The sequence below is a fragment of the Neoarius graeffei genome, chromosome 7 (assembly GCF_027579695.1).
Source record: "Neoarius graeffei isolate fNeoGra1 chromosome 7, fNeoGra1.pri, whole genome shotgun sequence".
In the NCBI taxonomy this organism is placed as follows: Eukaryota; Metazoa; Chordata; class Actinopteri; order Siluriformes; family Ariidae; genus Neoarius; species Neoarius graeffei.
Genome location: NC_083575.1, coordinates 51,160,171 through 51,173,780, shown reverse-complemented (window position 1 = coordinate 51,173,780; position 13,610 = coordinate 51,160,171). Strand labels below are relative to the sequence as shown.

General features: G+C 40.6%; 1 protein-coding gene across 4 annotated transcripts in view; it reads right to left on the bottom strand.

The window, feature by feature from the left end:
- Positions 1 to 6,607: 6,607 nt before the first annotated feature.
- Positions 6,608 to 13,610, bottom strand: part of zgc:123010 (uncharacterized protein LOC641500 homolog) — a 59,509-nt gene continuing 52,506 nt past the window's right edge. For 2 of the 4 annotated variants that reach the window (XM_060925895.1, XM_060925896.1), the window contains exons 8-16: positions 12,722 to 12,833; positions 12,489 to 12,630; positions 12,301 to 12,405; positions 12,061 to 12,139; positions 10,800 to 10,833; positions 10,610 to 10,684; positions 10,408 to 10,510; positions 9,708 to 9,811; positions 6,608 to 9,620 (exon numbers count right to left, since the gene is read on the bottom strand). In XM_060925895.1, the coding sequence (XP_060781878.1) occupies positions 9,485 to 9,620; positions 9,708 to 9,811; positions 10,408 to 10,510; positions 10,610 to 10,684; positions 10,800 to 10,833; positions 12,061 to 12,139; positions 12,301 to 12,405; positions 12,489 to 12,630; positions 12,722 to 12,833 (890 nt within the window). In that variant the 3' untranslated portion in view covers positions 6,608 to 9,484. The remainder of the gene's footprint in view (positions 9,621 to 9,707; positions 9,812 to 10,407; positions 10,511 to 10,609; positions 10,685 to 10,799; positions 10,834 to 12,060; positions 12,140 to 12,300; positions 12,406 to 12,488; positions 12,631 to 12,721; positions 12,834 to 13,610) is intronic. The other 2 variants (XM_060925897.1, XM_060925898.1) reach the window with 2 other exon arrangements.

The following is a 13,610-nucleotide window of genomic DNA, read 5'->3' as shown; positions in this document are numbered from 1 at the left end:
CTCACATGCCCACACACGCCCCGCAAGCACGCTGGGATCTGTAAACACCGTAAACCCGGAAGAAGAAGAATTACGAATTACGAGAATTTCTGAAGCCTTATGCGCCTCGCCTCATCTATATGCTCTTGCCAGTATCTGTTGGCGCTGTCGGTGACAACAAGCCACAGAACCAAGACCAGCAACACTAACGACTCCATGTCCTCCATGTTTATTGTTTACTATCCGGGTCGTGAGACTACCGCTTAAAAGCTCACTGATGTCACTGTTTGCGCTGCTTAACGACATCACGTGACGTCCACCCACTTTCACTAACCCCACCCAATGTGTCCACCCACTTCCAGCCATCACGGTTCAGCGCGGTTGTAGTCGAAATGCAACTCCAACAGCCCCGCTCAGCTCGACTCAGCCCAACTCAGCACGGCATGGCTCAGCCCGACTCAGCCGCGTTTGTAGTGGAAAAGCGGCAATAGAGTCACCAGTTAACCTAACCTGCATGTCTTTGGACTGTGGGGGAAACCGGAGCACCCGGAGGAAACCCACGCGGAAACGGGGAGAACATGCAAACTCCACACAGAAAGGCCCTCGCCGGCCACAGGGCTCGAACCCAGACCTTCTTGCTGTGAGGCGACAGCGCTAACCACTACACCGCCGTGCCGCCATGAAATAACATATGGAACATATTTGGAATTGTGTGGTAAAAAAAGTGTTAAAAAAACAAAATGTTTCATATTTTAGATTTATCAAAGTAGCCACAGTTTATGTTTATGAAACTTTGCATCCTATCGGTATTATCTTAACCAGCAAAAATACAGTAACGAGCCCTGTTCAACAACTGTAGTTATCCATATTATGTCAAGAACCGCCCTGTGATGACCATGGCGACTTGTCCAGGGTGTACCCCGCCTTTCGCCCATAGTCAGCTGGGATAGGCTCCAGCTTGCCTGCGACCCTGTAGAACAGGATAAAGCGGCTAGAGATGATGAGATGAGATGAGATGAGATGCCAAGAACCACTCAACTAAGTAAAGAGAAATGACATCCATCATTACTTTGAGACATGAAGTGTAGTCATTAATAATAATAAAAATAAAGGAAAAAACACTGAATTAGGAGGTGCGTCCAAACTTTAGGCTGGTATTGTACATGTATACACACCATCCGTTTTAGGAGGAACACCTGTACACTTACACATTCATGCAGTTATCAAAGTCAGCCAATCCTCTAGTAGCAGCACAATGAGAAAAAAAAAAATCATGCAAATATAGGTCAAGAGCTTCAGTTAATGTCCACATCCAGTATTACAATAAAGCGGGAAAAAATGTGATCTCTAATTTCAAACGTGGCATGGATATTGGTGCCAGTTGGACTAGCTTGAGTATTTCAGACACTGTTGATCTCCTGGGATTTTCACACACAACAGTCTTACATTGAATGATGTGTGTGCGGGGGGGGACCCACACAGCCTGTGTGCTGAGTGTCTGCAGGCTGAAATAACTTGAGAGAGATCAGAGGAGAATAACCAGACTGGTTCAAGTTGACAGGAAGTCTATAGTAACTCAAATAATCACTCTTTACAACCATGGTGAGCAGAAAGGCATTTCAGCAGGCACAACAAATCAAACCTTGAGGTGGATGGGCTACAACAGCAGAAGACCACATTAGGTTCCACTCCTGTCAGCCAAGAACAGAAATCCATGGGCACAGACTCACTGAAACTGGACAGCTAAAGACTGAAAAAAGACCAGGTGATTTTTTTTTCTCTTTAATTGGTTTCTTTCTTTCTTTTCCTAACCCAGTTTCTTGTTATTGGCTGACAAAGTTTCAGATTCCACTCCTGAGTTACTATAGCAGCTCAAACCAATCTGGCCATTTTCCTTTGACCTCTCTCAAAAACAAGGCGATTCCACCCACAGAACTGTCGCTCACTCACAGTTTTTGTTTTTTATTTTATTTTGTACCATCCTGTGTAAACTCTAGAGACAGTTATGCATGAAAATCAACAGTTTCTGAAATACAGCTTATCTGGTACCAATATCCATGCCATGGTTGAAATCACAGATCATTCTGATATTTGCTTTAAACATTAACTGAAGCTCTTGAATCCGAATTATTTTTGCATTGCGCTGCTGCCATATGATTGACTGATTAGATGGCTGGATGAATGTGTAGGTGTCCCTAATAAAGTGGAGAGTGAGTACATTTAGCATACCATATAAAGGGGGCAGGAGGCCATTTGATACTATATAAGGAGCCCACTGAGAGACCACGTACAATAACTGCAGAAACTTCAGGAGATATTTGGAGGTTTATCCCAGACCAACCTTACCTCATATCTTCCACTTTTATCAATAGACTTTCTTTTGTTGTTGTTTAAACAACAATAAACCAGAGCCACAAACCACTGGCCCCAAACCATAACAGTAGTCTGGTGGTCATGCACACGTACATAGAAACGTTGGTGGCTCTATCCATTTCTCCAGTTCGGCAAGTCCGACATTTAGACAGAGCAGCATTTTTCCCATACACACACAAACATTGGAGCTGCTAGTGTTCCTTTAAAAACATTCCAGTGGCCTACCAAAGCATCCTTTTATATCACTGATGACAGAGAAGCATCTTCTGCATATGAACATGAACATCTGTGATTAGGGCTGAGAAGCAGAAATCACTCAGACCGAGATAGCTGTGCCTGTAGAAACAGACTAAAGATTAATGAATCGGTGTTTATTTTCTGTCCCCCCAAAAAAGAAATAATAATAATAAATAAATTCTTACAGCTGAGCAACTACTCCCCCTGGTGACTACCAAGGACACACAAGCATACACACAATTTTACATTCATTCTTCACAGCTAAAAACCCAGTCTCTACTGCATGCAGTCTTAAATAAAGAAGGGATAAGATGTTTTATCATAAGTTCAAAAATACAGAATAAACTTTTGGTTACTGGGCATTTTGTACTGTAAAGGGTGAAGGGCGGCACATCAGTGTCCGTTCAAGAAAACTAACTTTTGCCATGTGACTAGACCAGAATGACAAATATACTAATAATTTGAGATACTGGATTTCTGATTTTCAGGAGCTATAAGCCATAATCATCAAAATTAAAACAAAAAAAGGCTTAAGATATTTCACTTTACATGCCATAAATATAGAATATATGAAAGTTTACCTTACTTGTATAAAACACAAGTGCATCTCATACAGTTAGAGCATTGTGCAAAAGTTCAATATTTTCGATCAATTATTTAAAAAAGTTAAAATTTCATAAATTCTAGACTCATTACATGTAAACTAAAATGTTTCGAGCATTTTTCTATTTTAATAAGTATGGCCTATAGAACAATAATAATAAAAAAAACCTCAAAATATTAGAATATTTCGAGTTTGAGTAAAATGGCATAAATACTGTGTACCTCTCAATCTAGTTCAGTACATGCAACCACAATCATGGGGAAGACTGCTGACTTCACAGTCATTCTAAAGAAAATCATCGACACCCTCTACAAAGAGGGTAAGCCACAGAAGGTCATTGCTGAAAAGGATGGCTGGAAAAGGTGCACAAGCAACAGGGATGACTGCAGCCTTGAGAGGATTGTCAAAAAAAAAGTTGATTCAAGAACTTGAGAGAGCTTCACAAGGAGTGGACTGAGGCTGGTGTCGGTGTATCAAGAGCCACCATGCACAGACGTCTTCAGGAAAAGGGCTACAACTGTCACATTCCTAATATCAAGCCACTCCTGAACCAGAGACATCAGAAGCATCTTACCTGGGCTAGGGAGAGAAAGAACTGGACTGTTGCTCAGTAGTGCAAAGTCCTCTTTTCAGATGAAAGTAAATTTTGCATTTCATTTGGAAATCAATGTCCTAGAGTCTGAAGGAAGAGTGGAGAGGTACAGAATCCAAGGTGTTTGAAGTCCAGTGTGAAGTTTCCACAGTCTGTGATGATTTGGGGTGCCATGCCATCTGCTGGTGTTGGTCCACTGTGTTTTATCAAATCCAAAGTCAACACACCCATCTACCAGGTGATTTTAGAGCACTTCATGCTTCCATCTGCTGACAAGCTTTATGGAGATGCCGATTTCCTTTTCCAGCAGGACTGAGCACCTGCCCACAGTGCCAAAACTACTACCAAATGGTTTGCTGACTATAATATTACGGTGTTTGATTGGCCAGCCAACTCACCTGACCTGAACCCCATAGAGAATTTATAGGGTCAAGAGGAAGATGAGAAACACCCGAACCAAAAACACAGATGAGCTGAAGGACGCCATCAAAGCAACCTGGGCTTCAAGAACACCTCACACTGCATTGATGCAATAATTTGTGGTAAAGGAGACCCAACCAAGTCTTGGGTGTGTAAATGAACATACTTTTCAGAAGTTGAACATTTCTGGATTGTAAATCTTTTTTGATTGATCTTAGGAAATAATCAAATAATTTGCAATACTGGATTTCTGATTTTCATGAGCTATAAGCCATAATCATTAAAATTAAAGCAAAAAAAAAGGTTTTAAATATTTCACTTTATGTACAATGAATATACGAAAGTTTACTTTTTGGAGTTAAATTATGAAAAAAAAATTATATTATATTGATATATACATACAGTGGGGCAAAAAAGTATTTAGTCAGCCACCAATTGTGCAAGTTCTCCCACTTAAAAAGATGAGAGAGGCCTGTAATTTTCATCATAGGTACACTTCAACTATGAGAGACAGAATGGGGGGAAAGAATCCAGGAAATCACATTGTAGGATTTTTAATGAATTAATTGGTAAATTCCTCGGTAAAATAAGTATTTGGTCACCTACAAACAAGCAAGATTTCTGGCTCTCACAGACCTGTAACAACTTCTTTAAGAGGCTCCTCTGTCCTCCACTCGTTACCTGTATTAATGGCACCTGTTTGAACTCGTTATCAGTATAAAAGACACCTGTCCACAACCTCAAACAGTCACACTCCAAACTCCACTATGGCCAAGACCAAAGAGCTGTCAAAGGACACCAGAAACTAAATTGTAGACCTGCACCAGCCTGGGAAGACTGAATCTGCAATAGGTAAGCAGCTTGGTGTGAAGAAATCAACTGTGGGAGCAATTATTAGAAAATGGAAGACATACAAGACCACTGATAATCTCCCTCGATCTGGGGCTCCACGCAAGATCTCACCCCGTGGGGTCAAAATGATCACAAGAACAGTGAGCAAAAATCCCAGAACCTAGTGAATGACCTGCAGAGAGCTGGGACCAAAGTAACAAAGGCTACCATCAGTAACACGCTACGCCACCAGGGACTCAAATCCTGCAGTGCCAGACATGTCCCCCTGCTTAAGCCAGTACATGTCCAGGCCCGTCTGAAGTTTGCTAGAGAGCATTTGGATGATCCAGAAGAGGATTGGGAGAATGTCATATGGTCAGATGAAACCAAAATAGAACTTTTTGGTAAAAACTCAACTTGTCGTGTTTGGAGGAGAAAGAATGCTGAGTTGCATCCAAAGAACACCATACCTACTGTGAAGCATGGGGGTGGAAACATCATGCTTTGGGGCTGTTTTTCTGCAAAGGGACCAGGACGACTGATCCGTGTAAAGGAAAGAATGAATGGGGCCATGTATCGTGAGATTTTGAGTGAAAACCTCCTTCCATCAGCAAGGGCATTGAAGATGAAATGTGGCTGGGTCTTTCAGCATGACAATGATCCCAAACACACCGCCCGGGCAACGAAGGAGTGGCTTCGTAAGAAGCATTTCAAGGTCCTGGAGTGGCCTAGCCAGTCTCCAGATCTCAACCCCATAGAAAATCTTTGGAGGGAGTTGAAAGTCCGTGTTGCCCAGCAACAGCCCCAAAACCTCACTGCTCTAGAGGAGATCTGCATGGAGGAATGGGCCAAAATACCAGCAGCAGTGTGTGAAAACCTTGTGAAGACTTACAGAAAACGTTTGACCTCTGTCATTGCCAACAAAGGGTATATAACAAAGTATTGAGATGAACTTTTGTTATTGACCAAATAAATTGTTTAAAAATCAGACAATGTGATTTTCTGGATTTTTTTTTCTCATTTTGTCTCTCATAGTTGAAGTATACCTATGATGAAAATTACAGGCCTCTCTCATCTTTTTAAGTGGGAGAACTTGCACAATTGGTGACTGACTAAATACTTTTTTGCCCCCACTGTGTGTGTGTGTGTATATATATATATATATATATATATATATATATATATATAAATGGGGTTTTTTTTTCCATTTGTTTGTGTATAATTTATATGGTAATAGCAGGTTTTAATCATTGATATCCAACAAAGGTTTTTAATTTGTACATGTAACAAAGCCTTATACAGATGGTCACATTTTTAGACAAAAATGGTCATTGATGTTCCCCTTGACCTCCTTAGATGACAAATATAGAAAAAAAAGTGCACAGCACATTCACCATTTATGTATGTGGCCAAATTCGACCTTTATACAGTGTCAAATTTTTAAATCTAGAAGATCAGTTCATCAATGTTCAGCCAATTTTGTAGTAAAAAATACATTTTATAAATGTACTGCAGGACATTTATCTCTCTGTATTTGTTTAAGGTAGCAAATATGGAAGCCAAGAAGAAACTTGAACAGTCAGTATATTTATTGTAAGGAACTCTTTGGCAGTACAGGGCAGGACATAACACTTACTTAAATGAGACATGTGATTGAGATGAACATTAAAAGTTACAATATGGCAATGACAAAGGGGGGTGGGGACTTAAAGCAACACAAAAATCAGAAGTTTAACAGAAAATTATAGTCTCTTGCAGCTACATAAAAGTGTCTGGAACATGGAAGATTTTGTTTTATGATCTGATGGTGACAGCAAATGTGGGGCAGAAGAGACTTGTTTCAAAACTGTTTAATGAAGCACAGAAAATAAGTATTATGGTTTATAGAAGTGAGAAAATTGTAATGCAAAACAAAATACAGAGATTTTTGTGCTTGGGACCGTAATGTAAACTCTTCAATATGTTAGCCATCAGCTTATTTTAGAGTAAAAAAAAAAACAACAACAAAACACACAGACACACACCATGAAGAGGGTGAACCAAAAAACTATTAAACCATTATGCGTCACAGTAATGTGAAGGATAATATCCATACTGGTGGATATGCCATGTTTTCCAGGAAGGCAATAGATAGAACCCAAATTAACAAAATTGAGGTTTCTCAAACTAGATACTGAATTCAATTAAAGTCTAATGGGACTGAACACGGGGTTCAATTTGTGAAAGCATTACTGAACCGTCTGGGCTAGTGTGCTAAACTAGCAAAAAGGCATCAAGTTGGACATGACTGTTATAGCAATGCAGTGCACAACATGTTAGGAAACTTGTGTGATTCGGGGGGGGGGTTGGGTTCTGAACACGTCTGTTTGTCAAAAACTGAGAGTTTGCGCAAAGCCTGCATCAGGGAGGGAAAACCCCAAACATTCACAGGATCCACATTTTTAGGACTAGAGTTCTGCACATCTGCTGTTAGTGTTTTTTTTGTTGGTGGTGATGTTTTTTTTAGGTCAAGACTGTCAAACAATAAAATCAGGCCCTCAACACAATCAGATTTCTTCATGTAAATATTTTCTTCCAAACATTTATAATCTTAAAAAGAAAAAAATCCTCCAATATCAGTCAGTCAATCATCCATCCATATGCTATAAATGATGCTCTGCTGCTTACCAACACAAATCTTTTGAAAAACCAAACCATGTGTACATAAACTGCTACTACAAACATTACGCTAAAGAAGAAATTCCACAGTGGCCTGGGCCAGTACGCACAAGTAAGAACAACTTCCTGGGTTTCACAATCAAGGAAAAACAGAGGAACAATAAGAAAAACATTCATTCAAACAATGAAAACATTTGGATCACTTCCTAAACATAATACACTGAATATTTAAGGTAGCTTGGTAAGAAGTGAGACAGAATTGCAGACATAATTCTTATCACCTTGAAAAGGCCGACAAGAAACTGATAAAGAACCAGAATTGTAGTCAATACCTTTGGAAAATGTCTTAATGCACATTTCAATATAAAACCAATTCTTCATATTAAAAATATGCACCATCTCCCAATCTAACAATACTTGAAAATTCCACATAGTGTGTGCTGAAGTATAAAGTGCAACAATATAGAAAGGGAACTGTTTGAATAAAATGTTGATTTTAATCAAGTATGAATGCGTTTTTAACACATCAAGGAGCCTTTTTTTTTGGGGGGGGGGGGGGGGGAAATGCTGTTTACGACAACTCAACACTATACTGCAACAGTATTTTAAAAAATATATATAAAAAAGGGGGGGGGCACATGATAACCAAACAAATATAAAATTATATTTCTGTCTCACTAATGTTATTTAACATTAATTTGTACTCCACAGAAAACAGTATTATTCTTTGGTTTAAAGAAAATCCTCACACATACGAAGTTTTATTCCCATCTTTAATCAAGTATATGGTCTTTCAATTTGAGAGCAGTATTCATTCATGTTCAGATTTTTCCCCTCTCTCCCTCTAATAACCCCTACTCGCATGCAGACCGTTTTTGTGCGCTCACAAATCTTCTACTCACAGATTTCTGCACTCTCTAATAGATTTGGTGATATGGCCTGATCAAAAGCCACCAAACAAACAGGATGCAAAGTATGACTTTGACCAAGGAAACCATCTCTGCCTCCTTGGGTGTGTTCGCTTTACTTCTAGATAGATTACTGTTTGAAAAAGAGAGAGAGGAGAGACAGCGCACAAGCAGGTTTGAGTAGTAGTAGAGCAAATTTGCATGCGAACAGGGGCTATTTGAGAGACAGAGAGCGAGCACATTACAAAATATGAACATGAAATGAATAAGTACTGCTCTCAAATTAAAAGACCATGCTCTTTCATGATGGGGAAGGGGGACCTCCTGACACTTCTCAGGAGATTTTACCCCGAGACTTTAACCAACCACTTTTTTGTGCAAGTTTTCTTGATAAGGCATAAAAGTACATGGGAGAAAGGCTTCACCACACCCCATCAATATAAAAGGCGTTTGTTTGGGATGAACTCAAAAGGTGAGAAGCAATCAGAGGCTGTGCTTTGGCTCAGCCAGTGGTGTTGGCACAGAAGAAAGAAGAGCAGAGATGATAGGAGACACCAGGTCTGGCCTGAAACTCCAGCCTCAGCCAAACACCCAAAACTTTGTTAAAGGGGCTGCTCACTGTTCCAAGTTGTTATCTTCATTTTCTGGGAATCTGAAAGTGAGAACATCACTTTGAACCAACTCCATGGCACCACGGTCATTTTTTTGATCTGAGCCAAGAGCATCATAGTAAGAGAATGCAGGCCCAAGTCCCATTCAAAGGTCTCTGAACTTGCACAGTCCATGCAATCTCTTTCCATTTCCTCTGGCTCCGAGTAAGAAAAATAGAAAATAATTTAGAAACAAAGGTGAGGGTGAAGAGAGGCGGAAGAGTGCACGGATTCAGGGCTGCCAGGGCTTTCGGTCTTTGCCTCGCTGTTCAGGAATGTGTTTATAGTGACACTTGTCCCCAAAATGACAGCCAGTGGTCCTCCAGAAATAGCACTCATCTCCATTGACAGGACCCCTGCGCCTTGCTCTGGAAGACACACACACTATATATTCTCAACAAAACACCAGAGTTCTTTAGACAAAATCCCAGACACTTTAATGTAAAGCTCATTACCCAGCAGTCCCTGCAGCCTGTGGTGCAGCAGAAACAGGGAATGGTTTCAGGATACGTCTGTCTGGATACCGGACCACTAACCGGGTGTTTTCTATCGAATGGCCCTGTTAAGGGTAAAATGACATTTCAAACCACACTCAAATACCATTCAAATAACTTATTACTTGTGTCTTGTTGCAAAATCGCCTTCTGAAGTCGTGCCGAGACCCCGCACATATGACCTTGTGCTTAATAGCAATAATCCATCAAGAAACCTGTTCACTATTATCAGGAAATTGCGAGTTTGAGTCCCGATGATACCACAGTCTTCCATGTCCGGGAGCCAAAGAAGCAAGAGTAGCCAAGCTGTCTGGGAAAGAGGGATAACATTACTGTCCCTCATCAATCACAGTGACGGTAGACGATCGTGGCCGTCTAAGCTTGTGTATGCGGAAAAGGGCAGATAATGCTTTCTGCTGAGAGCATTATATGGCTCTGTGATGCAGCATGAGCAGCAGGTTGAAAAGACAATTTCATGTGTCCTAGAGGCATGCTGTGTGAACGGGGAGAGCTGGCTCATGGGTGGGAATTTACATGTGAGCAAATGAGGGAGGAAAAATCTGTTCAGACGACAGTAAAAAATGTTTACAGTGCATCACGAGGCAACAATGTCAGAAATATTATACTCAAACAAACATCTCTGAAAAAGTACTCGACTCACATTGAGCTTTTCCATTGCCCGTGCAGCCATGCTGGCATTCTTGAAGTTTACGAAGGCACAGAAACGCTCGTGCAACACTCGGATGCTCTCGATTTCTCCATGGCTGGAAAAAACAAGCAGGGGCAAGTCAACACGACAGGATGGTGGAAAATAAACAAGTGTAATACAGCAAAGCCGAAGAGTCTCGGAGCTCCAGTCTTACTTTTTGAAAAGGTCCCACAGGTGCTTCTCCGTCAGTTCTGTGGTTACGTTACCCACCCAGAGAGAAGGGCACGGACTTCGGAGATGGAAGGAGAGGCAGAGCAATAATGAGCAAACCCTTGAGACACATGCAATATGCATGCAATAAAGGAAAGTGTAAAGAAACACTGCAGGCAGCTGTTTTCACTCACCCTGGCTGAAGGAGTGTAGAGTCACTGTTTGCTGCTGTAAAAAAATAAATAAATAAATAAATGATCTGATGATTAAGAACACTTGACCCTTTTTCACCACTGTCCATTTCCCTCCTAGTAATACCATTTCTATAAGTCAATGGCAATATTGCCCTCAAGTGGCTGAAAGAGTGACTGCACTATTCATGGCATTCAATAATTCATAATCTCATTTACTAGTGTACCTCGGTCCAAACTTCACTGCTACTGTATAATCTCTGTGTATGATGATCATCTATCTGTACTAATCAGATTATTATAAGTATGCACTACCTGTTCATTATCATTATCGCATGAAGCTTGTTAATTCAACAGATTTTCAAGTATCATACTACAACTAATACAAAGGTAATTCAAGTCCATAGTTCATGTTGCTAGGGATATGGGAGGCGGCACGGTGGTGTAGTGGTTAACGCTGTCGCCTCACAGCAAGAAGGTCCTGGGTTCGAGCCCCATGGCCGGCGAGGGCCTTTCTGTGCGGAGTTTGCATGTTCTCCCCGTGTCCGCGTGGGTTTCCTCCGGGTGCTCCGGTTTCCCCCACAGTCCAAAGACATGCAGGTTAGGTTAACTGGTGACTCTAAATTGACCGTAGGTGTGAATGTGAGTGTGAATGGTTGTCTGTGTCTATGTGTCAGCCCTGTGATGACCTGGCGACTTGTCCAGGGTGTACCCCGCCTTTCGCCCGTAGTCAGCTGGGATAGGCTCCAGCTTGCCTGCGACCCTGTAGAACAGGATAAAGCGGCTACAGATGATGAGATGAGATGGGGGATATGGGCTGAAGCTCTAAACACTCTTTCAGCTACATCAGAATGTTTACAACTACAGGAAAAGTACTAGTCCTGAAATTCACTGAATCAAAGGTCAACAACTCAATGCAGAACTCTGTAGACTTACAATCATAATCTCTCTGACAGACATGACGCTAAAGAAAGAAACTCTTCAAAAACGTTTAGAACCGAGTAGAATTTAGTCATGTGCAGCAGCATGAATAAACTAAAAAAAAAAAAAAAAAACCCCGCTGAAAAGCAAAAGTGAAAATAAATAAAAGTACACTTTTCAGTTGTCGCAATCCTCTCTCCCGGCTCCTCATTTCCCTCCTTGAACCCCAAAAGCGTCATACTGTTGTATTTAGAAACCCAGACTATGTCAGGGTTGGGAGACCTGTATTATTTTCATACTACTCACATCATTTAATAATTCATAGTCTCATTTACTAGCGTACCTCTGGTGGTCAGAACAGCCTGTACTGTGCTGTACTTCTCAAGCAGAAGCACACTTTGCTCCTCTTCATATCCAAGATCCTGTTGAACAGAAGCAAACAAGACATTTTTATCTTTCACAGTCTTTTGCACTCACTCACTCACATCATCTATGAACACCATATTTATTTCTCATCAGCATAATCAACAAATGTCTCATCGACTTTGTGAATATAAAAGACAGACTCTGCTCCTTCACTAACCATCAACTGCAGCACTTTGCAGTAGAAAAGGTCATTGGCTGCCTCATCACAATCCTTATCCAGCTTCAGGACTTGCTCCATAGCTTTCTCAGCCTCGCTGTACCTCTAACAGATGAGTACACGGTGTAAAAAGGATGATCCCTATTAACACCAAATCATTTTGTTCATGAGGACAATAACAGTCTTACCTTGAGGCCCATGAGAGCACTTCCCTTGCGGTAGTAACCTTTAGGCCACTCAGAGGCCATCTGAATAGATTTTTCAGCATCAGCAAGTGCTAGAGAATACTGCTCCAGACAGTAATAACAGTATGAGCGATTCCCAAAAAACCTGCCATCACAAAGGGACAAATCAAAGGGTACAGTTTAATATCGGACAAGTTAAATGACATGTATTTACTGTCTAGGTGGAAGGATGGTACCTGTAGTCCTTTGGGTCACATTTGATAGCTTCTGTAAACATATTAACAGCTTCACTGTACTGCCCCTCATTTACCAGTCTGATCCCCTTCTCTGCAGTAGAGAGAAAGAAAACTGCAAAGCAGAATTTGACCTCATTTCTTAGCTAATGTTCTAAATATACGATAAGACAGTGAAGCTGACATTTGGTCGGGTAGGCTATGTTTATCGTGATGGTACCTCAAGCAAGCTTGGTTCGTCACATTAGATTTCACTTCCATTAAGATAAACTGTATAGTAAATATACTGCTGTAAAACTTACACTTTGATTTTATGCAGTTGTGTTATTACTGATGCCTAGTTATATGAACTTGAAAATAACTCTTGGAATTTCTAACCTGATTATTATTGCTGGATTTACTCACTCAGCAGTAGTAGATTTAAAAGCATCAGCAGCACTAAAACACTTGCTCAAGACACGTTTGGTTTATTATGTCTTGTCTCATTGTATGTTTACATTAGCCACCATCTCACTGCTATGGCCAAGTTTCCAGAAGTGACGCTCAATCAAATAAATCGGCATGAGTATATTTACATCATCTGTTTGAAGCAGAACTACGACATCTAAAGTGAATTATAGGCAATTTTATCAGGGTGGAGCTGTGGTGTGGTGAAGGTGCTGACATATGAAGGCTGCTAGCAACAGTGGCTAATGCAGCAACGCGTAGGTTTCTTATATCCAGAAGCACCTGTTAATAAATAAACCTTTTTTTAAACACCCATGCTTGATTATTCATTTAATATATGCATGCACACATGCGCATGCGAGTGTGTGCATGCATGCGCGTGTGTGTGTGAGATATATATATATATATATATATATATATATATATATATATATATTTATTAAAA